Here is a 25771-nt window from a genome sequence, read left to right on the forward strand (position 1 = left end):
TATATAATATGCAAGGCCGATACGAAGAGGCGGAAAAGTTACAGGTGGAAGTGATAGAATTTTGCAAAGTGACACTAGGACCGGATCATCCAGACACACTAAGAAGCATGAATAATCTTGCCTATACTTGGCACAGCCTCGGCCACCAAATGAAGGCAATAGTACTTATGCGCCAATGTTTGGAATCAAGGACACTCAAGTTGGGAAGAAGTCATCCTCTTACTCATAACTCGGCGCAATTACTGGCAGATTGGGCAACTGATCTTGGGTAAGAGATTATGTCGAGGCTGATCTCGGAATTGCGGAATTGAGTATTCGATAGCACCATATGCTCTGTATCTACCTTTTCACACAAATAATTTGTTACATATGTTGTTGAGCGAATACTCTCACGTAGAGATGGTCTAGAAATGGATAGATGCTTTCTCGGATATTTTGGCACAATACCACACCTAAGCAGTGGAAAAGCATCTTATAGTGTCGATGACCCATGATTAACTTAATGAGACGGATTAGTTTTCTTTCTTACTTGTAGATAACTCACCACCTCTTAATGTTGCTCCCCTCTGAACTACAAAATTCTCTATAACTGAAGTGATATCAGTCCTGCCTTCACGGCGAACTATATCAAGAGCCGTGTCCCCGACGTTATTCTTGATATCTGTAGAAGCACCGTATTCCATGGCCACCTCGGCAATGGCTCTTTGATTTTCCATCGCTGCAACATGCAACACGGTGCATTGTTGGTTGTCCTGGATGTCGACATCTCCGCCGTGCTCCAACATGAACCGGAGCAGCGCAGGATTGCTACATTTAGCTGCCCAGTATATGGCGCTTTGCCCGGCTCTGTTCTTGTTATTGACGTCTGAGCCGCCCTCGATGAGAGCCTTTGCCGACTCTAGATACTCCTTTGCGCAGAGTGCTATAAGAAGAATACCTCCTGTTTACAAGCTCATGTCAGCCCAGGGAAGAAAGCTCCAGCCCCCCAGTCAATAACTTACCACTGGGACCCAAGATGTTGGGGTCTGCCCCGGCACGTAGAAGCAAGCGCGTGATGGTTGGGTTGTTAGCCGCAAAGGCCGCCACTGTCAGTGGCGTCTTCAATAGGGTGGTGAGCTCCTTTTGCCACTTGATGGTACTGTCCAGACGGCTGTTAGTGTCCGGTGGCAGTGGCCCCGTAACATCTACGTTGTATCGCACCAGGATCTCAACCGCAGACCATCTCCGCTGAAGCAACGCGTGAAAGAGAGGAGGGAGCCCTGTTTCAAGCTACATGTCAGTCTATTATGGGAGGGATGTTCGACTGTCCAGCAGTAACTTACCGTAGCCATCCTTCAAGTTCGTGTCGAATCCGGCCTCGCATAGTTGCTCGAGCACCGTCACCTCGTCATTGGCTATGGCCTTCTGGAGGGGGAATATCCTCTGTGGTTGTGCGTTCAGTCGTGTAGCGAGGGTCTTGAGCATGCCAGGGAAACCCGGTATCTGGTCGGACCGCCTTGCCAGCTCCAAGGCATCGTCAATGGAACTGCCGATGGAGCACCCGTTTTGCACGAGGAGCGTGGCAACGCCCATTGACTCGGATTCGACGGCGACCTGGTACGGCGACCGCAGCCGGTTGTCTTTGGTGTTGATGTCCGCGCCGTGGCTGATGAGGAGCTCGGCCATCTGCTCGTCGTTGTAAATGGAGCAGAAATGCAGCAGCGTGTATCCCTCTTCGGACCTTTGGCCTAGCGATGCCCCTTGGGTGATGAGTTGCATCACCAGGTCCTTGTCCTGGGTGCGCACTGCCGCAATGAGTGACAAGTTTGGCACAGGCCAAGAGTTGTCCCCAGGCCCTTCGGCTGGCCAAGTTTCCGTGTCTAGGTTTTGCTCAAGGTACCTCCTCATGGGAAGATCGTTGTCCGTGAGTTCCGAGAGAGATGTCCGCCTGCCAGCGGCCGTGGAGCTAGCGATATCGTCCTCGACGCGGCGGCGTATCTTCTTACCCGTCTCCACATTCCGAAGTTCGGGTAGCAGCTCGTTGTACAGCTTTCCGACATCTGACCTCAACTCCTCCTTTCCCTTGCCCTCGATCAAGCTGGCCAACCATCAGTCACGGGTAAGAGGATTCAGATCTGACACATACCCGTTCAAGGCAGATATCGTCAAGTTTAGACTGGCTTTGACTTCCTGGAGCCGGTCCCGTAAGCCCCTGATCTCGCCCTTGCGGACGGTCCAGCTGGTCCAGCTGATTAGTCGGGAGATGCTGCGTCCTTTTGGTCTCTTATCTATGAATGACTTGAGCATCTTCTCCATCGCCGTCATGGTGGTCTGGCATAGATCGAGGTAATCAGCCAGGCTCTGAACGAGGGCCTCGTCTTGCAGTGACAAATTTGCCCTTGAACAAGTGCTCTGGATAGACTGGAGAACGGCCGCGAGACCCTGCACATCTCTGCGAATGTGGGAAATTTCCTCTGGCGCGTCGCGGAACTCGGCCATGACAGTGATTAGGCCTCTCGCCGTAGCCGTGGCAAATGTTGCGACCCCAGCAATGCTAGCGATCATTGACAGAGGATCGGCCATGTTGCTGTGTACGGTCAATATGTGATGTTCTTGTATTATTTTTCCAGCACTACAGTGTTACACGATACTTCTTTGTATTCTTGCCATTTGAAACCTGAAACTATTGTGGTAAGGCTGCCTCCGCGTGGTCGATTTCGCAAGGATTGTGGCTGTGCCATTACCATGCATAAGGCCAAACGAGAAGTGGGTTCCGTATATAGGACATTACTATCCTTTTCAAGCGTATTTAACATGCTCCAGACTTCAGTGGACATTTCTTATTTGAACACGTCGTATAGACTACAACAAGGGCTATTCAAGAGCTCAAATACTTTTTCATTCCCTAGCATCAAGATCAAACAGCTCGTCTTCGAGATCATCATAGCTGCGACAAAAGTAGTAAAAAGCCAGCGTGACGACAAAATAGACGGCCGCGAGCACGGCGTACATGATGGTCAGACCCGGATCGACGGCGGCGCGGGACACGGCAATGCCAAGGGCGCTGGCGACGGCCACGGTGAGCAGGTTGAGCGCGGCGACGACGCTCTTCATGCTCCGCGGCGCCTTGGTGTAGGCGTACTCGGCGGCGGTGACGGCAAACAGGGCCTCGCTGAGGGCAAAGAGGGCGTAGCACGGGAACTGAAGCATCACGTTGACGCGGTTTGGTGTCGCGCCGTCTTCGCAAGCCAGTGGGTGATCGTAGCATGGTCCTGTGGAATAGACTATGTGCTGCACAATGGCTGCCCATGCTATGGCCAGGATACCTGCGGCGAAGCCGGCCGTGATGCGTCGGATGGGACCCGTCTTAATGCGCCATTTTCGCAGGAGCGGGTAGACGACTGTGCGCATCAGATGGATAATGACAATCTCAATCAAGAGCTCAAAGTTGTACAAGATGTCGTTGGGTAAGCCGTGGGTTTCCATTGTCCCAGCCTGGGATACGAGGTTGTTGGCCGCCTGAAGGTAGCAGAGCCAAGCGATTGGTAGCGGTATACTAAGAAGGGTTTTGTTAATGGTTGGTTCCATTTCTAGTGAGTCATGAGAATTTACTTACAAGACTCGACAAGCATATAAACCTCGCTTGAGTTCTTCTACAAATTTGTCGTCCCAGGTAATATGCGAAGTCGCTCCGCCTCGTTGCGCTTGGTAGGATGGCTTGGCTGCGTCCATCTTGAAGCCGCTCTTGATTGCAAAGCCGAGAGCTTTGAGAGCTTTGCCAAGAACTGGCTGTGGTGTGTTTCGTACTAAGACGTGATGAGTGTGAGGGCCCATCGGAATTCGATAGATCAAAGCGACTCACCATATTTCTTTCTTCCCAATGCAAGTGCCGCAATGGCGATCCAGAAGACGCAAAATGGTACCAAGTATGCAGCCCAAAACCCAACGCGGAGTTCAATGTATGTCGCTGGAATGCCTGACAGACAGCCGATACATAATACATTGTAGAATATCATGTAAATGTTGGAAATAGTCGTCTGCGGGTCAACAATGACCCTCTCTCCCGTCTTCAAAGTTGAAATTTTGGGCTTGGTCTCGGTATATTGTTCGAATATCAAGACCGAGACATTTGACTTAATTCCACCGGCTCCTGTGCCAATGAGAAACAGCGCGGCGATGAAGCCGCCTAGCCCAGCACCATGTTCGAGAGAATATGGCAGCGATGTGACAAAGAGGATCAATAGTCCGCACAAGTAGATAGTCACAGCACAACAGATGGTGCGGTATCTTCCAAGCCATGAGTCGGCAATTATTCCTCCCAGTACCGGCGTGAGGTACATCCAAAAGGTAAAACCATAGGAAATGCTGCTTGCGTTGGCCTGGCCTAGTCCGAGGGCTCCAGGCCTTAGAGAGTTGCCGTATGGGTTTTGCATATAATTCTCTACTCAATCATCAGCCATTTGATCGCAGAATACAGTGGGTTATCAGAAGTTTCGCATACGTAGAGGTCCGGCCATGCCATAATATGCGAAACGCTCAGCAGTCTCAACGACGCACACAAGCCATGCTGACGTAGGGATCCTATCGCTGACGAGCCGGAGCGTCTTTCTTTCATACTCGTTTGGGACCTGGCCATCTGGAGTATCTGTCAACTCATTGTCGTCAATTTTGGTCGACGATATCCTTTAGATGAATCAATAAGAGCGAGCTTCCCAACATGTAGAATTGAGTAACCTACCGTGCTGTTTTCGCATCAAGAGTTTCTGCCATTTTGAAGACAAGTCCAATTGCAGTGTTATCAAGACCTCAACTTTTACTGAAACAAGCTATCGAAACATCAATTTTTATCACAGTAGACATATAATGGGTGCGCAAGGGGCCGCAACTTGGCCGCTCAGAATTTCCACATGCTGCAAGAGTATCAAAGGGCCTGTCAATAATGGACATGTAAGGAGGCTAGTCAATATGGCGCGATATGGTGAATGCGATAAGTCATGCATTGGGGTGGATACAAGGTTCCGTTCCATCGGGACTCTTTTCCGATTCCCAACGGGACTTGGTTAAACTCCTTCCGTCTCCATGAACATACTAGGTAGCTGTTCACTTCTTTCTTGCATAATCAGGGTCAACAGGCGGGATATCAACACGATCCAGATACCCCGTCGTCTCCGCACCCGTCATTTGAGCAACGGTGAGCCCATTGCCCAACCACGCAAACCGGTTACCGCCAGACTCGGGCAGCATCTCGTACTCAAAGTCCTCCCAGCGCGGCTTCTCGTAGACCTTGAGGGCATGAACCAGACTTCCGGGCCAGATGGCCGTGATGCGACCGTCGGCGCGACCGCCGCTCTTGAACCACGCCGCGCAGTCCTCGGCCAGCACCGTCTTGGAGAAGAAGGCGTCGGCGTACCGCACAAAGTCGTCCTTGGCGGCGACCTTGGGCGTCATGGAGCGCAGGTGCTCGCGCTGCAGCTTTTGTACGCACTTGATCATGTAGTCGCACTGGGCCTCGATCATGACAATCATGGTTGATAGGGGCGCGCCGTTGGGGCCGAGGTAGAGGAACAGGTTCGGCATATGACAGGGCATGATGGATAGGTAAGCTTCTGGCTCGGGTGTCCAGACTTGATCCAGTGAAATGCCATCTCGACCATAGATTGGCGTTCCAGTCATCTTGAGCGATCTTTATGAACTGTTAGCAGTAGGACTACCAAGAGGTGAGGTGCAATACTGACGTGTCGAACCCCGTGGCACAAATGATAGCATCGACAGGTCTAATAGTGCCACCATTGTCGACCACACCTTCAGCCCGAATCCTTCGTATGCCTGAAGTAATGACATTGACATTATCTTGCACGAGGGCTTCGAGGTATCCCGGAGAGGCGCCCAGTCGCTTGCATCCTGCTGGCCATTCCGGCTTAAGTGTCTCAAAGAGGCCGGGACGTGAGGCTAGCTTCTCTTCGACAAGCGCTTGCAACAGTTTTGCGCCCTCTTGACGAGCTGGTGAGTCCGTAAATACTCGTGGGTAGTTCTTGTGAAGGACCTGTTCGATGCTTTTGCGATATGCGACGAGCAAATTTGGATCCTCGGAAAATCTCTTCTTTTCTCCATCATCAAAGGCAACTTTGATTGAACAGTCAGCTCCAGTAAGTGTGACGAAGAGCCATGCGGCATGCCGTTCACTCACAGTTTTCGTCGCCACCATGTTCTTCGACTTGTTGTCCAAAAGGTCCTCGAGGCGAAACCCAGGCTTTTGATCGGATATACGTATCAATGTGCTTGGCCTGGGGCTGCAAAGCAGGGACGATCTACACCAAGATTCAATGTCAGTTTTACTCTGTTCTCAGTGTTACTGCATATGAGGTTTTTGGAATACTGCTTGTATGGGGAGGCGGGTTGACCTGGCTAGATCCCTGAGGCATATCGTCAGAGAAATCAGCAGCCCTCATCACTGACCTGAATTCCAGTGGAGCCATTTCCTATGACTGCTATTTTCTTTCCTGTCGCATCGAACTTGCTGTCCCAGCGCGCGGTATGCAGCAGCGTCCCTTGAAAGTTCTCGAGCCCTGGAATGTCGGGCCACTTCCACTTGTTCAGCGTTCCCGTACCCTTGATGAGGACGTCTGCCGTATCATAGAACACCTAAGTCCAGGACGAAATCAGCAATGATGGCAGTATGGTGGTGCCTAAGCGACTGACTTGGTGGTCGGATAGTCTCAGAACTTGTACTTCCCATTTGCCCGCTGCCTCGGACCATTGTGCACCCTTGAACTCGTGCCCAAACCTCATGTACTTGCGCGCGCCATATTTGTCGGCGACATCGTTCAAGTATGAAAGAATCTCAGATCCAGGGGAATAGAAACGGCTCCAATTGGGATTGTTTTCAAAGGTAAATTGGTATGCTGGAGAAGGGATATCTTGATCATCGTCAGCTCAGCCAGTTGACCAAAGTCTAAGATTCTTCATACCGCACGCGATGCCAGGGTACCTGCGTTACATGAGCAATTGAAATTTTTCTAATCAGGAGCTTGATACCTACCTATTTTCATACCAAGTGCCACCAAGATCCTGGTTCTTCTCGTATATGACGAGATCTAGATTGTCTATGTGTTGCGGGAAGCGGATGCCGGTCAGGATGCCCGAAACCCCGGCACCGATACATATGACCTTGATGGGTCGGGAGTAGTCTACCGGACGTGCATCCATAGGCACCTCTGGCGATGCCGATGTCGATGGAGTACCCATGGCTATATTTTGCGTAGCTATTCCGTCTTGATATGTCGTGCACGCGGATACTTGGGAGCCTAGTTCTTGTGAAACTTCTACTTTTAACATTAAAGTAGATTTTCTTTGCACTCCTGTTTACTGAAACGTCTGATTAGGCAGCAGAACTATACCCACTGTATTGAGGGTATGCAACGATCCCTCTCCAGGCCCAGAACGTCGTGTACCCACTGATCATCGGGCTGTGCCCGATGGAACTTCCGAAGCCGCCCATATTTCCAATACACTAGTGCATGCCATACATGGCGATTCTCCTCATTCTCATTCTTCGCTTGTCCTACTGTCACGCTGTACGTCTAGATGAAGGAATAATAGGTAGGTAGTTGCGAGATTCTCATATTTGCTCGGACTAGTGGTAAATTATTTGTAATACCTGGCGACTGTATTTGTTTCTTTTTCCCCTCCGCACAGCATTGCAGCAGATGCTGACCCACCAGAACTCAATAGGCTATACTCTGTGCTGGGAGCGATACTTGAAGTCTATCGTGCTCGAGCTTGTCCATAGGTACTCTGTACTTGGAAATCTATTGGCGAACTGTGGATAATCATAAAGTGAAGCACACCAACTTCAACTTATCGCCCCAATAACAGAGCCAACCTGAGCTTAGTGACATTGGAAACTCGGCAACCCTAACCTCGCCCTCCGCACCATCATCATGTCAGCCACAACAGAACATTTTGTCCTCAAACCCACCTCCTATGTACCCAACAACAAACTTCCAGTCATTGTATACCGGGGTGCTCTTCCGCAACCGCATGCAGAGGAAACCACAACGGCATTTCTCGAGGCCAACAAATGGGAAAAGAAGGTAATCAATCAACCCTCCTCCAACCTGACCCCTCCCCTGAGCCTCGCCTTCACCAGTGGGCATTTGCGTAACAAACTCTACATCATATGCACAAAGAACAAATCGAGACTATTTTCAATCATTTCACTAGAAAAGGGGAATTCTCACACCAGAGAAAACAGGGTTTCTGGCCAGGCACGCCAACGCACCACTTTCATCCCAACACGCACGAATGTTACGGCGTAGTGAGCGGGACCACGACCATGCTGCTGGGGCGGGGCCAGCTGGACCCTTACCCGGACCCCGACCCAGGCGCCACCGCCCCAAACCCGGAGAATGATGCCGGGGGCCCCTACTACGGCCGCCTCGTCTCCCTTGCGCCCGGCGACGTGGTCGTTATACCCGCCGGTACCGCGCATATGAATGTTGAAATGACCGACGACTACCGCTTTGTCGGGGTATACCCTGTGGGCTCTCCGAAATGGAAGAGCGAGCGGTGTGATAATCGGGACATCATGTCACAGCTCAGGGACGAGATATCACAAGTTCCGATGCCAATTGCCGACCCAGTCCAAGGCGAGGGCGGCCTTCTGATCACGCTTTGGTCAAAAGTCGATCAATAGTTTATGCTATAATGCTTGACGGACCTAAATGCTGTCTAAGCATGTTAAATCTTCACATCATTCAGCATCTAATGTTTTTGCCAAAAATATTATGAAAGGATCCCTAAAATGTACTTTCAATAAAAATTATGGCTACCTGGGCATTGGAGTATCATGGGTCAAAACAAAATAAACTAGAAAAGGGTATCAAACGCAACCCATATCGGAGCCATTACCATTAATCACCTCCACAAACCCACAACGCATAATCATTTCGGCATCGCCTTCGTCCTCCTGACACATACTAAGGGTCGGGGCTATTGGCCTCAAGAGGTGCCTCGTCCTGTTTCCTAGGAGGCAGCTTCTCTTTTTGCAAATCTTCCTCCACATCTTGCGCAGCCTTTTCCCGTGCCTTTTCCTTTACTTGTTTCGCCTCGTCTGTGTCATGCAACGAGATCTGCCTGTCTTTGTCCTTGCGCACGTCTGCACTCTTGCGCACGTCAAAGCTCTTCCTGTTCTTGCCAAGAACAACATTGATATCATCACCTCTCTTGATAGCAGCAATGGCCTTTTCGGCAGACTCAACATTCTCAAAGGCACTTCCAGTACCCCATTTGCCGAGTTGCTTGCCTTTATGAGGATCGCTATGCCGGCTTTTACTAAAGTGCCTTGTGAGACTGCGTTTCTCGCTTTCATTCATGACGCTTTGACCAAGCTGTCGCATGGTATCCCATCCACGATAAGTTTCTTCACATGCCGTCTTCTTCTCTTCGACCGAAAGGTCCTTCATCTCGCGTTGGGCCTGGACAATCCGAGCTCGGCGAATGAACTTGACAGGTTGACCTCGTCGTTCCGCCTGCTTTGCGACACCTTTCAAGGTTAATCCTAATGGCGATACGATGGCAGATATATCCTTCAAGACGAAACCGCCAATGCCCATGGCCACGCCAGCAGCCGCTCCACGAACACCTCTTTCTTTGGCACCTTTGACCGGAAGCCTCACTAGACCCGTGACGCCGTCGTATATGCCATAGACGAATTCGGATCCAGCGGCCTTGAGACCCGATTTGATGCCCGTGATGCGAATTGGCTTTCGAACGGTGTCGTCACCGTAGAGGCGTGGCGCATTGTGGAATCCTTGGGCCACAGCTACGGCCAAATTAACTGGCGCCTTTGCGAGGGCACGGCCAGATTGGCCGAGACCTTCGGAAACCTCGTTGGCGTATTCCTCTGCTGCGGGCGCGGTTGCCGGAGTTGCAGTCAAGTTGGACTCGTTAGTCAGGTGACTTTCAGGTTTCGGTCTTTGAGGCTGAGATTCTGCCTGCTGCTCTGGATTCTCGGTATTGGCTGGTGGAAATGGGAAACCTGCAACTCCCTCTTGTGCCAGTGGCTTGGGCTCGGCAGCTCTTCTCTTTTGCTCAAGCTTCTGTCGTCGCTTTTCCATCTTCTTCTTCTTGTGCTCCTCGCGTTTCTTTGTTGTCTTGGCGAGACGATAAGGTACGCTGCCGAAACCAGTAAAGAAGTTGCCCAAAGTTCCAGCAAGAGTTCCGGCTAGACCTGTGATGGGCTCGCCGGGCCCCTCAAAGTCGTTCCATTCCTTGTGTCGCAGCGGGCGAAGTCGATTCCATGTGAGGTAGCCTTTCTCTACCAGTATGTCGGCAGCCATGGCACTCAACTTGATACTAGTGTCCTTGATTCGCCAAACGGCAACCCGATCGGTCAAGATGGCACAACGCATGGATTCTTCTCCAGAAAGGACCAAGTGGTTGTGGAAAGATCTGACCGCGTTTTTTGCCCCGTCACCCTCAAGTTCGATGGATTTGGCAATTTTCTGTACTGCCTCCAACGCTTCGTCTGTGAGACAGTACTTGATCCCCTCGGCAAGTTTGTCGGCATCCAGCTTCTTGTAGGGCACGGCTTCGGGTCCAGCGCCAGCATTTGAAACCATTGAGCCCCAAAAGTGCTGATCGCCAAAGAATGGTACAATCATGGTGGGTTTGCCACATTTGAGGGCAGCCGCAGTGGTGCCCGCTCCTCCATGAATGACACAAGCTTTCACCTTTGGAAAAAGCCAGTCATGGGGCGTGTTCTCAAGCATGAAGATGTTCTCAGGAACATTGTCACCACCCAGCCCTCCCCATCCTTTGGAGACCAACGCTCGGACTCCAGCCTTCTTCACTCCCTCAAAGATCATCTCTGTGAACTTGTCCGCGTCGTCAACCACGATGGACCCGAAACCAATATAAATCGGGGTGTCTCCAGCGTCCAGAAATTCAACAAGTTCCTGTGGGGGTTGAAAACTTGAGGCCAGGTCGAGGAAAACAAATCCTGCTACATCGATTTCATCGCCCCAATCCTCAGGCTTGGGCACGATACCAGGACTCCACAAGTAGGTAAATGGCACGTGCAAACGGTAAGTTGAACCAGGTGCCCATAAAGTCGAGACCGGGTCCAAACCCAGCGTCTTGACTCTGAAGTTGTTGACGAGATCCCCCAGACCCTGCCATACCATCATCTCGACCAATGGATAGGACATGAAGTTTGTGTACCCAGGATCGACATTTGATTTCTTGATGGAAGCAAGCGGGTGCGGGAAGGCCTGCGTGGGCGTGTAAGGAAAGGTAAACATGAGATGTAAGGGCACGCCCAATGCCTCGGCACAGTGGATGTGAGCAAAACTGGGCGGGTTTGCAATGATGGCATCTGCCACAAAAGGTGCCCTCCCGCCCATCAATTTGAGGTTTTGCGTGTCCTTTTCGTTGTCCGTAGCATTAATACACGCCCGCCAGAACCCATCAAACATTTCGGCCATGGCAGCTCGTCGGCGGCCAATGTCACCAGCTTTGACGGTCTCCAACTTTGGTATCATGCCAGGGTTCTTGACCATGAAAGCCATCAGTTCTGACGGGTCACCACCCACGGAGAAGAACTCGAGACCTGAATCTTTCTCAACAAACTCGCGGAACGCTGGGTGGGTTGCAATTCGTACACGGTGTCCATAGTTCTCCTTGAGTACCTTTCCAATCTTTAGAAACGGTTGCGCATCACCACGAGAACCAATCACCATGATGACGATATTCAGTTTGGGGCGCTTTACTTTCTCCGACGTTGCAGTACTCGCGGAAGACAGTCTCGATGGCGACGGTCGCTCGGCTTTCAATTCGTCTCCCTTGTGTTTGGCGGGTGTTACGACTTTGTGGACGGCCGAGCCCAATGCCTTGGCCAAGTATCCAGTGTTGCTCGTATCATTGACAGTAATATTCAAACGTCCATCTCTCCTCGATACTTTTCCTCTAGTGCTGTAATTATCGTTGGCTAGATCAAATCGACGATACTTGTCCTCGGTGTTGGCACGTTTCGGCTTCGATATACTACCAGTTGTGCCTACCCTGGTAGCTGGTCCCCCATCCTCCTCATCCTCTGATTCCGACGACGAAGTGGACATGTCGCCATCACTCTCGTAGTTTCGGCTCCATATCGCTCGATTGAGCTCGGACACGTTTGTCCCTGTGCGCTTCACAAGAGGCGCGGCAGATGTTCGTCGTGGAGGTCGACGTGGCACATCAGTCACGAACTTTTTGGAGCCCTCTAGAGATGGCCGATCTGTAGATTTCCTGTCTTTTGTAGCTATGGGTGGCTTATTTGAACTCAGTACGTCCGATGTAGACTGCGACTTGGCTTTATCTTGGTCGCCTGCCGATGACTGGGCGATCTCGGGGGAGACGACTTCGGAAGGGATCTCGCCGGGGAAGACAACGTTGCCCTGTCGATTATGCAGAATGGCAGCCGTCCGTGTGTCCTTGTTCGTCTCGCGAAGCTGAGTATCATCGTCGGATGAATCGACCATGATTGGAGCCGAGGATGGCTTGTTGAGCTCGACTAGAGACGCCATTTGCGCTCTTCAACTCGAGTTTGTTGCGGATTAGTGCTGGTATGCTTGTCTCCTCCTTGTTGCGACTCAGTACAATCTACCATATCATGCGTGTGCTCGTGTAAAGGATAGCGGGAGCAGTACGTCTAGTATTGTTGAGCGCTCTGGGTCGAGCTATCATATATATCTGCAAGTGTCATTCTCCGACACAGTCACGTCGTGCAAAGGGGTTTGCTGGCTGCCGTTGAGCTCAGGGAGTAGCAGTCTTGTGAGTAGTGACCATTCACTCTCGGCGCAAGAGCTGCAGTTTGTAAAGCGAATGAAAAAGCTTTCAAAGAAAGAAATGGAAGCTGTAGAAGAACAGGTGACCGCTGCATGAGTTCGGTCCGAGTATCCAACGGACGACAAGTCACAATTCCAGTTGGTCCATTCTGGCAAGACGTGGGAACGTAGGAAGATGCAAATGGGGACCGTCTGTTGTTTTCGGCAGTGGACAAAGCCAGAAACAGCCAAGCTCCAGTGGCTCCCCAAGGTGCTGTCCACATTAGCGGCGGCCACTATTGCCCCCTGTCGCATGAATGACATCACTGACAAGTCCATCAACGGGGCCGGCCCACAAGGCAAGCTTGAGGCCTGAATCCTGGGCTTGTGTCTTTGAATTGGAACACGGTACAACGAGCCGAGATGTTCAAAATGAGCCCCAAGCTCGCCAAGTTCCCCGGACCAAACTGCCCGGCCATGGGAGATGAGACCCAGGGTTTAACCAAGGGAAAACTCATTTCGTATCTGCAACGTCGACTTGATTGGTACTTACTTTGCGAGAGCATGGGAATTCAAACGTGTCTTTTCAAGTTTTTCCCTGAACCATCATCACGGGTCATGAAAAAAGGCAAAAACAGGTTAATCTCGCGTAGCACAATTGGTTGTTGACAAGCGAACTCAATTGCCGTAAGCCGTTGACCTGGTAAACAGGCATACATGGACAGGTCATTATGCCGTCGAATGCAGTCACTATTCGCATTAGCTCCAGGCACCGTCGAATTGCATCGAGGCTCAAGCACATCCCACACACCCTCTTTGCCTCTTGTGCGCATAGCTCATACCCCTGGACACGCCGGCGCACCGCTGGACGAATTAAACATAGCAACACCAGCCAGATCTGTAGCAGCCTACAGGATAGATCTGCATCTACTTTCCCATCTCTGATGTTTAGGAAAGGCAAAATGAGTAGATCTTCAATCTACCTGCTTGGTGAAAACCTACTGCTGCATGTGAAGTCAAGGTCATGTGCAGATTCAAAGAGAGCTCAAAGTCGAAATAAGTGATGGTTAGAAACCATAGGATGGGGCTGCTTTATTCCAAGGCTGCGCTATCACTCTACTGTCACACGACATACCATATTGGTTGTTTGCTGATACTGAGGGCTGGCCCTCGACATCAACGATCATCTTGCTTCGCTGCCGTTTGCTGACATTATATCAGCCTTCGACCACACTCAAAGACCCTAAATGCTTTCTTAGATTACCTTCTTCCACCAAAGTCTCTTGGCGGCCCTGGCGGCCACAATATTTAGTGCAAAATATTGCATAAAGGAATAATAAGATTATTCTAGGGTTGGTTTTTATAGTTCAAGCTAAATCGAAGTCTTTTGCAAATGAGTGCATGTGCCATTAAACCTCAACTTGGCCTATTGACCAGCTAGTGAGTTTGTCATGCATTTCCATTCAGGCTTCTCTATATCAGTCGCCTCTTTGTTGCTGAATACGGCTACTTTCATTTCGTTTACTTGAAGCAAATAAAGCTTAGCGGTCCTCGCGTACACGACTACGACTAACTTACATCGAGACATGAAGATTGTCAAATGGTCCAGGTACGATTTCGTTCCTAATTTCGACAGTAACAATTCGGCAAAACTACCTTGTCGGTTGCTTCCAAGTGTCCACAACTTGACCTTGTCTTGCTCTGCCCATTTTCCAGACCAAGTGCGATTGAAACTTACCTTGGCTTGCAACTTGGACACTAGGATCAGAGTTGTCCAATCGGCCGGTATCTAGCCTGTCGGGAATGGTACTTCAGCAATCCAACATTTGTGCCATGAACTGCCTACTTGTAGGATTGATCCAAAAAGTACGGGTTTCCCTACTCGGGTAGGTTGATTCTCGTGAGTTTTTAGATGGAAAATGATGTCCTGACCATATTCTGAAAAAAGTCGCCAATTAGTTGGCCTTTGAAAACATGCTGACCAGTCGGCACAGTTCGCTGAACTATTGCCACAGCATCCTGTCATTGTGTCCCATTTGCCTTTATGACTGCCTTCCCACGCAACATTTGGTCTTTGGGAGTGGGAAATTGAGGATACCTAAACTGATTCCTGAGTCTGAATATGTTGTTCGCACAAAACTTGCGCAACAAAAGTTAAAGGAATATTCATTGGCCGAAAGGATTGGTATATCTTACTCACAGTAACTTCTACTATTCCTTTCTATATTTTGGACTTTACCAGCAGGGCACCAAGCGGTTCATGCTAGCCCTTGTCGTCAGCCTCATATCTCACCTCGTTATCTGATAAGAGTTGTCTCGATTAGATACCGTTCCCGTGGGTCAACTTCTTTCATGATAATGATAGATACGCTGGTCCAGGACCAGTCACTCTAACCGACTCCAACGGCGTCGCCACTGCTACGGCCACAGGGTTCTCTACATATACAGAAGCATTTCCACCCACAGGCAACCAACCAACTCCTTCAGCATGACCTGAAGTTAAAGATTCTTATAGTTGTGCTCAGAGTGCCTCCTATCATCCCATCACTCAGCCTGACTATGTATCCGGCTATTTTCTCCCAATTCTCCTGAGTCTCGTGGCATCCGTATTAGCGCAGTTCATCAGCTCCGATCTTCAGTCTGTTGCCATTCCGGGCCTTGACTCGGCAAGGCGGTGCAGAAGCAGCTGACTCACTGTGCTTGGACACTGGCGGTCTCCAGGGGCCAATAACAAGCTGGAGACTTCTACGGCGATTCAGAGAGCCCGTGTCGTTTCTGAGCAATTTCTCGTTGTACTCGTCCACCCTGGTCGTTGCCTTGTCTAGCGAGGCTTTCGGGACGAAGCTGAATGGCAACTGTGCACCGGACAGTTCCAGCGGATGCTTCATGAGTCTTTCGTTGAATGTGCGTTCCAGTCTTGTGGTAGAGGTGCTTCTTGTTCTCATGCTTCTTACCGAGATACTTCTCATAATTTTCTTGAGAAGATGGATCTCGGGTGTAGCAGCGCCGCCCACGAGCTTGGCCAACCTTGGTGCACTACTACAAGCCGAGACTACCAAATCACTTTTCCAGGTGATCGAGCCCAGGTCGAAGAAGCGGCAACACAGGATGTGCAAACTTGACCGTGAGCTTGGGGACCATATCTTCTCTCTCCGCTATTTCAGGAATGCCGAGGGGCATCTTGTGTATGGGATTGATACCGGAACCGACACCAACGAGAGTCGACACCTGGACTCACAACCAAACAACGAAACTTCTCAGTTGTTGGATTATTCTGGTCTCAAAATGTCAAAGGTACAGCCCTATGAAAATATTAAGCTTGAATATTTCGGCAGTCTATCCCGGACAGATCACAGGGTCAGAACTTCTTTTTTCTTGACAATATGTGCAACCATCATCTTGATAGTTTACTATAATTCGACTCGACTACAAACCCCGTTTGAGAAATTCATGGATAATCAGAGCTTTGATGTTCGACTATTATTAACGAGTGTGGGACTTATAATCTCCTTCTTTCTGGCAGTATCAGTTTTCATGTAAGTACAATCTTTCAATTACCAGTATGCCGCGGAACATGCCAAATGACCCGAATCTCCAGGGGTTTCTACCATGGGACCATACCGACGGCTATCTAGACGGCCGCAGTCCTCAAAGGAGTCGATTCTAGTATCACCTCCCACCAATCCTTTCGCTGGAGTCATTCATGCAATTCAACGACGAGATTCCATCACGGGACTCGTGGCACTTGCTGGTGTTCTATCCAAACTCACTCCAGTCCTTTTCTCAAATATTCCTTTCAACCCTACCCAAACCCGGACTCTGCATGTAGTCTGTACATGGGCCGCGGTCGCCATCTTGGCCTTTATGCTTCTAGTACTGCTATTACAAATGGCCACAAGATATCCAGACATACCAGTGAACCCGAAATTCGTGTCCGGAAGCCTCTATTACTTGGCCGGTTCAATAATACTCAGCGACTTTCAGGACGCCTCGACTCTGACGCGAAAAGAATTGAGTGGTACAAGAGTCAATGCTGAGACGAGATATTCCCTCAAGAAAGTTAGTAGCACTTCAATTAGGATGACAATAGAGGTGGAAGGCCAGGGTTTACCATCCCATGTGGAAACTGCTGGGTCATCTCCACCACTCGAGGCCGATAATGAGGACGAGCCGCTTATGGTACCACCCCAGCGAGTGGATGCAACCAGGCTTCTCTCTAAGCACGCCTCAATTTCCTACCGAGAGGCTATTCAAACATCATCTGCTAGATATAATCAATTAGGACCTCAACGTAGCAGCACACTCCAGACAGCCACAGTTATAAACGGAGCAATCGTCCTTGTGAATATGGACGGCAATTTATAGTTGGAATTAATGGCACTCTTGCAGCACATGTTGATTGCGTCTCATACTGAATCTGCATAGGGGAGCAGTTGGTTCTAATCTCGAAACACTAATGCACACTAGTTCTCGCCTGCACTATAGTAAGCGCTAAGCATTTAGTAGTTGTGCACCAAGCCACGGAGACAGATGGTGTTTTGATTTGTCCCATGTTCAGCATTCCCCATCAACTCCCCTCCTTGGCAGATGGTGCATATGGCGCGACGACTACCAGCTCACTCTTGGCTCAAACGTCACCATGGTCGGCGTCGCGGGACGTAGTAAAGCCTGTGCGACCTGCAAGTCCCGGCATATACGATGCGGTATGCCATTTATAACCATCTGACGCAACTAGACGCTCTACTGACTACCCATGGGTTGGCTACATAGATGAACGACGCCCAACATGTTACCGATGTGAAAAGACCGGTTATACATGTCAGGGCTACGATCGGCCGTTGATATTCATCGACGGTGTGCCAAAGAATGCCCGTGCAAAGAGCATCGCGTCCAGGGTCTTGACAGCACAGCGGCAAGATTCAACCCTCACCATCTCTACCGCTGCCCGTTCAGCCCAACATCAAGGACCCGCCTTTCAGCAGGCCGAGAACTTTATACACCAACTTCTCTTGGCGCAAGGCGTTCACGTAGATTCGCATCATCATGGGCAAGCGCCTGATCGAGAGCATCATCTACTGCACGTCTCGACTGAAGCGGCGACGCTGCTCCTGCGAGGACGTCTGACACGACATGCCCAGACCGTATACCAAGCGACCAAGTTGTCTGGCATGGCGCTGGAGCAGCTTCGGGCCATGCTGGCGCAGCATAATAGCGTTCACGGATCCGCAAACAACGTGCCACTGCTGGCTATCATCATGAATATGACAGTCTTTGAGGTGAGCTCTTCATTGTTCAGTGAGAGGAGAGAGCGTTCAGAGCTAATTAAGAATCTCAGTTGCTTGCAGCAACGACGAGAGATTCATGTAAGCATCATGTTCGCGGGTTGGCTGCTCTGATTGAGTCATGTGGCCCAGCCGTATTTCGCGAGCCATCTATGAGATTGATATTAGGACAGGCTAGAGCACATATTGTAAGAAATCTCTCATTATTGTACCCTGAAATTCGAACTGTGCAGTCTAACAAGACCTCGCCACAGATGGTTTTACATATGGAAGGCGAGCACAGGACCTTTCTAGAACAGCCCTGTTGGCAGGAAGTCCCATGGGATGAGGATCCCGGGAGCAAGTCTCTCACAGCACGATATATGGACATCATCTGTTGTATCCCAGGCTTGTTGGAAGATCAGCAGCGGCTATTGGAAATACAACAAAACTCCACTATTATTGCTGACGACACATGTGATCCTCGGGCTGACGACCTTCGATCGTCAATGCGGGCGAAAATAGTCTCTCTGTATATCAAACTACTCGACATACGGTGGCAATGGGAATTGGATCATCCAAATTGCTGCCATGACTTGCCGGTTGCTGGGCGAAGCGGCGCGGCGCGAAACCAGCATTGCGCAGTTCCACTTCCAGTAAACAGCGAGACAGGAAGGCCAATTTACGGCAGCGTGCTCTTCTTTAATGACCTCTATCGAGCAGTCGAGATGAACTTTTACCATACCTGCCTATTAATCCTCCACAGTCTAGCGAGAAGTCTGGATATCATGCAGGAACTCGAGCACCTCCATACGCCACCGCCTTGTTCTTCCTACGAAGCTAGCATTCCGCAAGATGCGGGCAGAAGCAAATCTGGTGATGCAACCCGTCGCTTCTGCTTTAAGACCAACGTACCACTACTATTTCCACACGAGAGTCAATCAGACTATTACGCCGTACACGATATCTGTCGCACTGTTGACTTCCTACTACACCCAAACTATGGGCACGCTGGAGCTCTTTTCCTCATATTTCCGTTGCGTGTCGCCCAGGTATACAGCACTATCTTACCGTTCGAGAGAGAAGATACTTCGCTCGATATCACTCGGTCCAGTAGCGATCAGAATGTCTGCCACGGAAGAAACCAGGCCGCAACACAGAGTATAAATGCTGGGCAGAACGGTATAGACAACAAGGCAAAGATTGACGAACACAAGAGCCTGTCAGTCTGGATGCGCAAGATAATGAGACATGTTGGGGATGTCTATGGGTTTGGCATAGCATATGGATACACTTGACGAGAAGATACTTGGATAGTAGTACATGAATGGGAAGAAAACAGAGGGAGGAACATTCTTTCTTTTCTCCTAAGGGTGCAAGTTTCACTACAAGGAGTTGGACTTCTTGTCGCGTTTGGCGAATAAAACTTGCAATTTTTTTTTTATTTCAATTTCGAGAGGGAGGAAAAGCAAAGTGTCTGCCTACACCCAACTCTGCCACAACTATTTCGGACTAGGCAGTTCATCTCTCAAAATACCTCTGAATTGGGTTAGAAGATCCATGCAAAGTCTAGACTATAAGCCGCCCACATCTCTCGAAATGCTTCTAATTTGGGTAAAGCGTACTATATAGCGCTATTATACCGGATCCTCGTAGTGGCTTAGAATATCTCATAGGCACCAGGTGGTGAACATTGCTTTTGGCATTGACGAATCAAGATGTTTTGTAATTCATTGCCGTCGATATAGCTTGCCAGCTTGCATCAGTCTTACCACGACTATCGTGTAGAAAATGACGAGATCTGTTAACGCTACGTCTTACGGACTTGTACTTCAAATATTTTGAGGCAGAGAAATTTGGTATAAATCATGGCAGTACCTCTCTCTCAGCCAAGAAATTCTCACTTTGTTTTTTCCCATCTTTACAATCACTTCACTGCCTTCTACCAGATCTTGTAATGTCCTTTAAAAGCACAATGGCAAGCCTCATGGCCATAGGCAGCGTGCTGGCCCAGCACGATCCCATCGTTCAATTGTCCACCGGCGCCCTCCGCGGGCAGACGTGCAATACTTCACCAGCAACCTCCTTCTTGGGGATTCCTTATGCACAGCCTCCCACTGGCGAACTGCGTTTCATGCCACCGCAACCTCTGTCATTGAACACATCTCAAGCCGGAGTCGTTTTCGAGGCCACCCACGTGGCGCCTCCTTGTATTCAATGGGGCTCCGAATTCGACGTGGAGAATCCAACTCCATCTGAAGACTGGTGAGCATAATGGACCTACATGGTTTTTTTTTAGGCGTGACTGACTGACTGACTACTACAGCTTATACTTGAATGTGTACGTGCCTCCAGACACGACAAATACTTCCTCTCTCCCCGTCAAGGTCTGGGCTTATGGCGGCGGCAACATTGGAGGCGCGGCCTCCTACCCTCTTTACGATGCCTGCAGTCTCGCAACCGACGCCATCGTTGTAACTTTCAATTATCGCCTCGGTCCGCTGGGTTTTCTGGCCCTCGACAGCGCCGGCATTCAAGGCAACATGGCGATTCAAGATTACTTGGCGGCTCTGAGCTGGGTCAAGGAGAATATTGTCAGCTTTGGGGGCAACTCGTCCCAAGTCTTGTTACTTGGGCAGAGTGCCGGAGCCGATGATGCATTTGTCGTATCGACTCTGCCAGAAGCCAAATCGCTCATTTCTGCCGCCATCTTTGAATCAGGCGGTGGCCAAGACATAGTACCGTACGACATTGCACAGCTCAGCGGTTCCAGTTTCGCAGAGACCTTGAACTGCAGCACAAACGACGTAAGTTTTCGTCGTCCCAAATGATGGACGGGGCTGTATTTTGTACTGATTCCTTGAATAAACACTTCAGCTCATCTGCCTACAATCCAAATCCGCCGATGAACTCATTCAGGCCTTTCAAACGACGCCGGCGTTGGCTCCAGGGTTTGGCAATGGGTTGAGCGTCGGCTCCAATTTTGCCATCAACACACCCAACACCACGAGCTTGAGCGGCACTGTCCTCGATGGTGAAATCATCAAGAAACAGCCTTTGGAAGTTGGTTCTCAGGTTCCCATCATTGCGGGATCAAGTCAGTACCTACTTCTCCTCCAACATGCAGAAGGAAAAGCTAACGCATAACCTTTTGACCACAGACGAATTCGACGCCACGTTATTCGTTCTCCCAATCTACTTGACCAGCGACCAGCCTCTAGCCGAGGAAAACTACACGTCTTTTCTCGCTCAATGGGGCCCCGCCAGCTCCGCCATCAGCCAACAATACCCGCTCTCGCTGTTCGAGAGCGCCGGGTCGACCACGACCGAAGCCGTGGTCGCGGCCATAACCCACATTGTGACACAGTCCAGCTACACCTGCAGCACCTACAAGGCCCTGCGCGCCGCCTCGGCCGCCGGCACGCAAGCGTACGCATATCGCTTCAACCACACCCCGAGCTGTCCGTGGCTCTGGGAGTCGGGCACGGCGTTCCCGTCGCCGGACGTGGCGGATTTTTTCCTCTCTACCCACACGGCCGAGCTGCCGTTTGTCTTTGGCAACCTCGTCAATCAGCCCTGGGGTAATGGCAGCTGCAACGCCACGGCCGCGGAATTCGCCCTCAGTCATGCGCTGACAGCAGCGTGGACGGCCATGGCGGTACGGGGGAACCCTTCTGTAGAGGGGCAGTCCTGGCCGCTCTTTGACGCTTGTCAGACGCGTGGGCTCTGGTTTCAAGAGTCTGGCGAGACTACGCAGTTGGATTTCTCCGAATGTGAGTTTTGGGATGAGGTCTTTGCTGATCTAGGGGGTGTCAACATGTCTTGGCCAGACGCAAATTGTGCTGCGAACAGCACGACGGGAGGCTCGAAATGCTCCTCCAAAGGAAGAATCTAACCTAGTTGAATCTGTATGCAAAGGATCTTCGGCACTGGAGAAAAGGATCCCAGCTGTTGTGTTCTCGCATAAAACGTAATATTTCTGTGCCTTTTTAACAATCATACCTCATATTGAAATCAAGTCATTATTCTTATTGGGCGCACTATTAAGAATTTCAAGCGTATGATTTAGAATTTCCTCTGACGCAATATGATTGCTAGTACTACCTCTACAACTGCTTGAGGATAGATACATGGGATCTTGACCTGTACACTACCACGCCACTATATACTTTACTGTGAAGGCAAAGCACCAATAACCTTCTGTTTTATCCTGTTCTTGACTATCCATATGTTCGACTAGGAAAGAAGACCGGATGAACCAAGCTAATTCGCAAGTTTGCAGAAAATTGCTGGGCCCATTTTCCGGCCTGCGTAATGACATTTGCAAGTTGCAACTCGATCCGTAAAAGCCATCTGACCAGCCCCTGCTCTGTCTTCAAGTTTGTTGCTTTAGTACAGTCAGTGAGTATCTACCTCATTTGCATAGCTCAAAGCCTGTGACCATACGTTTGTGCTGATGCTTGGTATTCGTCTTGGGGTATTATCAGTTCCTAGTCTAGTCGCTGGAAATGATCAATAAAGCAAAGAGCACAGTATTTAGGGCGTGGGTTTCGCAATGACATTCTCATTGAACCCCAAGACATTGTGCTTAAGATCAGCGCCTTGCACGGTTACTCTTTTGGAGGGCCCTGCCATAACGTGAACGTCGTTGGCCTGGCTCCTAGACATCGTCGGAATCTTCCTCCTCTTGGGAGTCTTCAGAGTCTTCAGAATCTTCTGCATATTCGGCCGTTTCGGGCTTTCCGGCCTTTATGGCTTTTTCTACATTTTCGACATCCGGGACAAAGAAGGTATCTTCTTGCGTCAATGATTCCGCACGGTGTGCCACTTTCTTCTTGCTGGCTTTGGCCCTCTTATGGAGCCTCTTGTCGTAGAGTTCCATGGTTTTTTCGCGCTGTTTTCGGGCAGTCTCAACGACCGTGTCAGCTTCGCGCTTAATCTGCTCCTCGGCCGCGGCCGCCTTCTGCTCGCGAGCGATTTGCTTCTGTGCCCGGGTACCGCTGATAGCTCCCCTAGTGCCGTGAGCAGGGGCGTCGCTCAACATTGAAGCGGGCATCTTAAGCTTGACGATTTTGGATGGAGAATCCGTTTGTTTCTTCTTCTGCTGCGATTTTTTGTTCGAGTCCTTTGCATGTAGCGGTATATCCTTTGTCACGGCGCTGCTGGCACCGACGCTCTATGCCGGTGCAGCCTGACTATTGGCTGCCTTGAGGGCCGCTAACTCGGTCTCTTTCTGCTTCGTCTGCTTGTTGAGCTCAAGGATCATGGCTGAAACCTTCTCTTCTGCCTCCTTCAACCTCTTAAGTTCCAGTTGTTCCGTCTCCCGAGAGAATGGTTGGCCAGGTCGATTCATCAATGGTATCATGGCACTGCGTTCCTTGACGTCGCCTTCCTCTTGCTTGCCTTGGTTGGGGGCGGCCTTGCCTTTGCCTTTGCCCTTGCCGCCTGGCGGCGGCTGTCCCTTGTTATGCGCCCCCGACGTCAGGGTCTTGTAAAACTCTTCAAACGGCTCATTGAAAAGCTGTTCCTCATATGTCCAAGCAAGAACCTCGCCAGTGCCATTGTTGCGCATGGCCTCCCTCTCCTCTTCTGTGCGGCCATACGGGTGAAGGCGCAGGTGGTGGTACAAGGTCTGGGGCTTCTCGCCGCTCTTGCTGTCGTAGTACAACTTGATGGTGATTTCAAACTCTCCCCATCCCGTCTCGTTTACCACGAAACCCTTTTGCTTCTTGGCCGCGGGCTTGTTCTCGTTGTCTCGGATGATCTGCTCAGCGTCGCAAGTACGCAAGTGGTTCGGAATCGATTCATGTAGCTTAAACTGAACGCGACGGAGCCAATAAAAGATATCCGTATCCTCTACTCCCTTGACGAATACTGTCCAGCTGTGGGTGTGGTCGATTGGTACGCCCGGGGGACGAATGTTGTCAGTGTCGTTGAAGGGACGCGCAGTGGTGCCGTATATGAAGGGGCGATAGATCTGTACGCCCTTGACTCGCTTGCCGGCATTAGCGGGTGCCATTGTGGAAGAAACTCTTTACGCGTCGCGCGCCTTTAATGAATGGCCTCGGAGAAAAAGACACGATCGACGGTTGATGGTGACAATGATGAATAGGTAAAAGTCCATGGGAATGAGAATGAAGAGTAAAAGTTCAGCCTGGGGAACCCCGAAGGCCTAAAGGGTACACTTTTTTGGCGGGACACATGCAGTTGGTGGGGCGTCGTGCTGCTGCCCACTAGCGCGTTCGTGCTTGGAGGGTAAGTGGAACCGCCTTTTGGTTGATCCAATTTTTTGGAGCTCTCAGCCTCGCACATGCGCCGATGATGACATGACTTTGATGGAGCTTCTGGAAGCTCTGTGTAAGTGAAGATCTGGCCGAGCTCTTGGACTGAGAAATTTCACGATCCACGCCGATTTTCATGATACTGAATGCCCAGATCAAGTCAATTGCTTTAATATATTCATTTGGGATTTTTTTCTTTCGCTTGCAATTCGCTGCATTTCATAAAACTCGAAAAGAGATTGAATTTTGTGCGAATAAAAGAGTTTCCGGAGCTCCATTTTACGTTACGGTCTTTTAGTTGACTGGTCGGACACTATTCGGCCGGCTTATTGTTTGGTGAACAACTTTTAAGACGTGGAAAGTCACTGGATTTCAAAGATTTGCATTTTCTTCAACCGATAACAATGGCAACAAAAGCTACAAAACGAATTATTGTATGCGGAGGAAACGGCTTCTTGGGCTCGAGAATCTGCAAATATGCTGTAGCCCGGGGCTGGGACGTCACATCAATAAGGTACGCCATATATACCTCTCTCACCATGTTTTTAATGATCCTTTCAGCTAATTTCGACTTCTTCTTGTCAATCTCTAGTCGTTCCGGAGAACCAAAGTGGGAGACAGTGACAGCGTCCTCGACGCCACCCAGCTGGGCACACCGGGTGAGCTGGGAGCGCGCCGACATCCTCAAGCCAGCCACGTACGCACCGCTCCTGCGCGGCGCCGACTCGGTCGTGCACAGCATGGGCATCCTGCTCGAGGCCGACTACAAGGGCGTGCTCCGGGGCCAGGAGTCCCCCGTGTCGGGCCTGCGCAAGGCCTTTGCCGGCGGCGCGCGGCCGGGCAACCCGCTCGAGCGCCACGCCAGCGAGGACAAGGACATTCGCCCGCCCGAGACCCGCGAGCAGCTCACGTATGAAAACATGAACCGCGACAGCGCCATCATGCTGGCCAAGGAGGCCGCCGGGGTCGGTGCCGCGAGCTTTGTCTACGTCTCGGCTGCCGGCGGTGCCCCCGTGCTGCCCGCGCGCTACATTAGCACCAAGCGCGAGGCCGAGAGTACCATTGCCAGCGAGTTTCCTGGCATGCGAGGCATCTTTCCCCGGCCGCCCTTCATGTACGACTCGAGCCGGCCCTTGACCATGCCCCTGGCCGCCATGACGGGTGCTGGAGCCATCTTCAACAAGGTCACGGGTGGTGTGCTTGGTAGCTTCATGGGGGCGGCTGGTGCCAAGCCTCTAAAGGTCGATATCGTTGCCGAGGCCGTCGTGGAGGCCATGGACGATCAGAGCGTGCGAGGGCCCGTTGAGGTTCCGGAGATTGAAGAGCTAGCAAACCGGGCTTGGAGGAAGGGGATGCTGTAACATAATGCATAGACAATGAACGGCCCCAGCGAGAAATTCCGAGTGTACTTGTATGTATCAGATCGCCACTGCGCCTCCAGGGA

The 25771-nt window shown here is 50.6% G+C and overlaps 12 protein-coding genes across 12 annotated transcripts in view; 5 read left to right on the forward strand and 7 right to left on the reverse strand.

Moving 5' to 3' along the window:
• Positions 1-272, forward strand: part of PFICI_03727 (uncharacterized protein) — a gene marked incomplete at both ends in the record, with an annotated part of 2345 nt that extends 2073 nt beyond the window's left edge. The window contains one exon of the mRNA XM_007832308.1: positions 45-272. Within this exon, the coding sequence (XP_007830499.1) occupies positions 45-272 (228 nt within the window). The remainder of the gene's footprint in view (positions 1-44) is intronic.
• A 240-nt stretch (positions 273-512) lies between these two features.
• Positions 513-2562, reverse strand: PFICI_03728 (uncharacterized protein; the record flags this gene model as incomplete). Its single annotated transcript, XM_007832309.1, has 4 exons — positions 513-922; positions 1002-1259; positions 1323-2077; positions 2126-2562. 4 exons carry the CDS (start codon positions 2560-2562, stop codon positions 513-515), a joined length of 1860 nt encoding a protein of 619 aa, XP_007830500.1.
• Positions 2563-2877: 315 nt separating this feature from the next.
• PFICI_03729 (uncharacterized protein) lies at positions 2878-4749 on the reverse strand (the record flags this gene model as incomplete). The annotated part of the gene is made up of 5 exons (XM_007832310.1): positions 2878-3535; positions 3596-3785; positions 3842-4420; positions 4481-4662; positions 4718-4749. The coding sequence occupies 5 exons, from the start codon at positions 4747-4749 to the stop codon at positions 2878-2880; spliced, it is 1641 nt and encodes a 546-aa protein (XP_007830501.1).
• A 330-nt stretch (positions 4750-5079) lies between these two features.
• Positions 5080-7224, reverse strand: PFICI_03730 (uncharacterized protein; the record flags this gene model as incomplete). Its single annotated transcript, XM_007832311.1, has 7 exons — positions 5080-5662; positions 5715-6102; positions 6167-6287; positions 6436-6621; positions 6679-6896; positions 6948-6967; positions 7019-7224. 7 exons carry the CDS (start codon positions 7222-7224, stop codon positions 5080-5082), a joined length of 1722 nt encoding a protein of 573 aa, XP_007830502.1.
• Positions 7225-8314: 1090 nt separating this feature from the next.
• On the forward strand, positions 8315-8674 carry PFICI_03731 (uncharacterized protein; the record flags this gene model as incomplete). The annotated part of the gene is made up of 1 exon (XM_007832312.1): positions 8315-8674. One exon carries the CDS (start codon positions 8315-8317, stop codon positions 8672-8674), a length of 360 nt encoding a protein of 119 aa, XP_007830503.1.
• A 283-nt stretch (positions 8675-8957) lies between these two features.
• On the reverse strand, positions 8958-12545 carry PFICI_03732 (uncharacterized protein; the record flags this gene model as incomplete). Its single annotated transcript, XM_007832313.1, has 1 exon — positions 8958-12545. The coding sequence occupies one exon, from the start codon at positions 12543-12545 to the stop codon at positions 8958-8960; it is 3588 nt and encodes a 1195-aa protein (XP_007830504.1).
• Positions 12546-15394: 2849 nt separating this feature from the next.
• PFICI_03733 (uncharacterized protein) lies at positions 15395-15730 on the reverse strand (the record flags this gene model as incomplete). Its single annotated transcript, XM_007832314.1, has 1 exon — positions 15395-15730. One exon carries the CDS (start codon positions 15728-15730, stop codon positions 15395-15397), a length of 336 nt encoding a protein of 111 aa, XP_007830505.1.
• Positions 15731-17424: 1694 nt separating this feature from the next.
• On the forward strand, positions 17425-19344 carry PFICI_03734 (uncharacterized protein; the record flags this gene model as incomplete). Its single annotated transcript, XM_007832315.1, has 4 exons — positions 17425-17488; positions 17556-18061; positions 18121-18255; positions 18322-19344. The coding sequence occupies 4 exons, from the start codon at positions 17425-17427 to the stop codon at positions 19342-19344; spliced, it is 1728 nt and encodes a 575-aa protein (XP_007830506.1).
• Positions 19345-20021: 677 nt separating this feature from the next.
• On the forward strand, positions 20022-21941 carry PFICI_03735 (uncharacterized protein; the record flags this gene model as incomplete). The annotated part of the gene is made up of 4 exons (XM_007832316.1): positions 20022-20311; positions 20373-20853; positions 20924-21143; positions 21208-21941. The coding sequence occupies 4 exons, from the start codon at positions 20022-20024 to the stop codon at positions 21939-21941; spliced, it is 1725 nt and encodes a 574-aa protein (XP_007830507.1).
• Positions 21942-22706: 765 nt separating this feature from the next.
• PFICI_03736 (uncharacterized protein) lies at positions 22707-23102 on the reverse strand (the record flags this gene model as incomplete). Its single annotated transcript, XM_007832317.1, has 1 exon — positions 22707-23102. One exon carries the CDS (start codon positions 23100-23102, stop codon positions 22707-22709), a length of 396 nt encoding a protein of 131 aa, XP_007830508.1.
• A 120-nt stretch (positions 23103-23222) lies between these two features.
• Positions 23223-24065, reverse strand: PFICI_03737 (uncharacterized protein; the record flags this gene model as incomplete). The annotated part of the gene is made up of 1 exon (XM_007832318.1): positions 23223-24065. The coding sequence occupies one exon, from the start codon at positions 24063-24065 to the stop codon at positions 23223-23225; it is 843 nt and encodes a 280-aa protein (XP_007830509.1).
• Positions 24066-24731: 666 nt separating this feature from the next.
• On the forward strand, positions 24732-25688 carry PFICI_03738 (uncharacterized protein; the record flags this gene model as incomplete). Its single annotated transcript, XM_007832319.1, has 2 exons — positions 24732-24841; positions 24920-25688. The coding sequence occupies 2 exons, from the start codon at positions 24732-24734 to the stop codon at positions 25686-25688; spliced, it is 879 nt and encodes a 292-aa protein (XP_007830510.1).
• Positions 25689-25771: the final 83 nt, after the last annotated feature.

This window comes from Pestalotiopsis fici (genome assembly GCF_000516985.1).
Source record: "Pestalotiopsis fici W106-1 unplaced genomic scaffold PFICI_Scf_2, whole genome shotgun sequence".
NCBI classification, from domain to species: Eukaryota; Fungi; Ascomycota; class Sordariomycetes; order Amphisphaeriales; family Sporocadaceae; genus Pestalotiopsis; species Pestalotiopsis fici.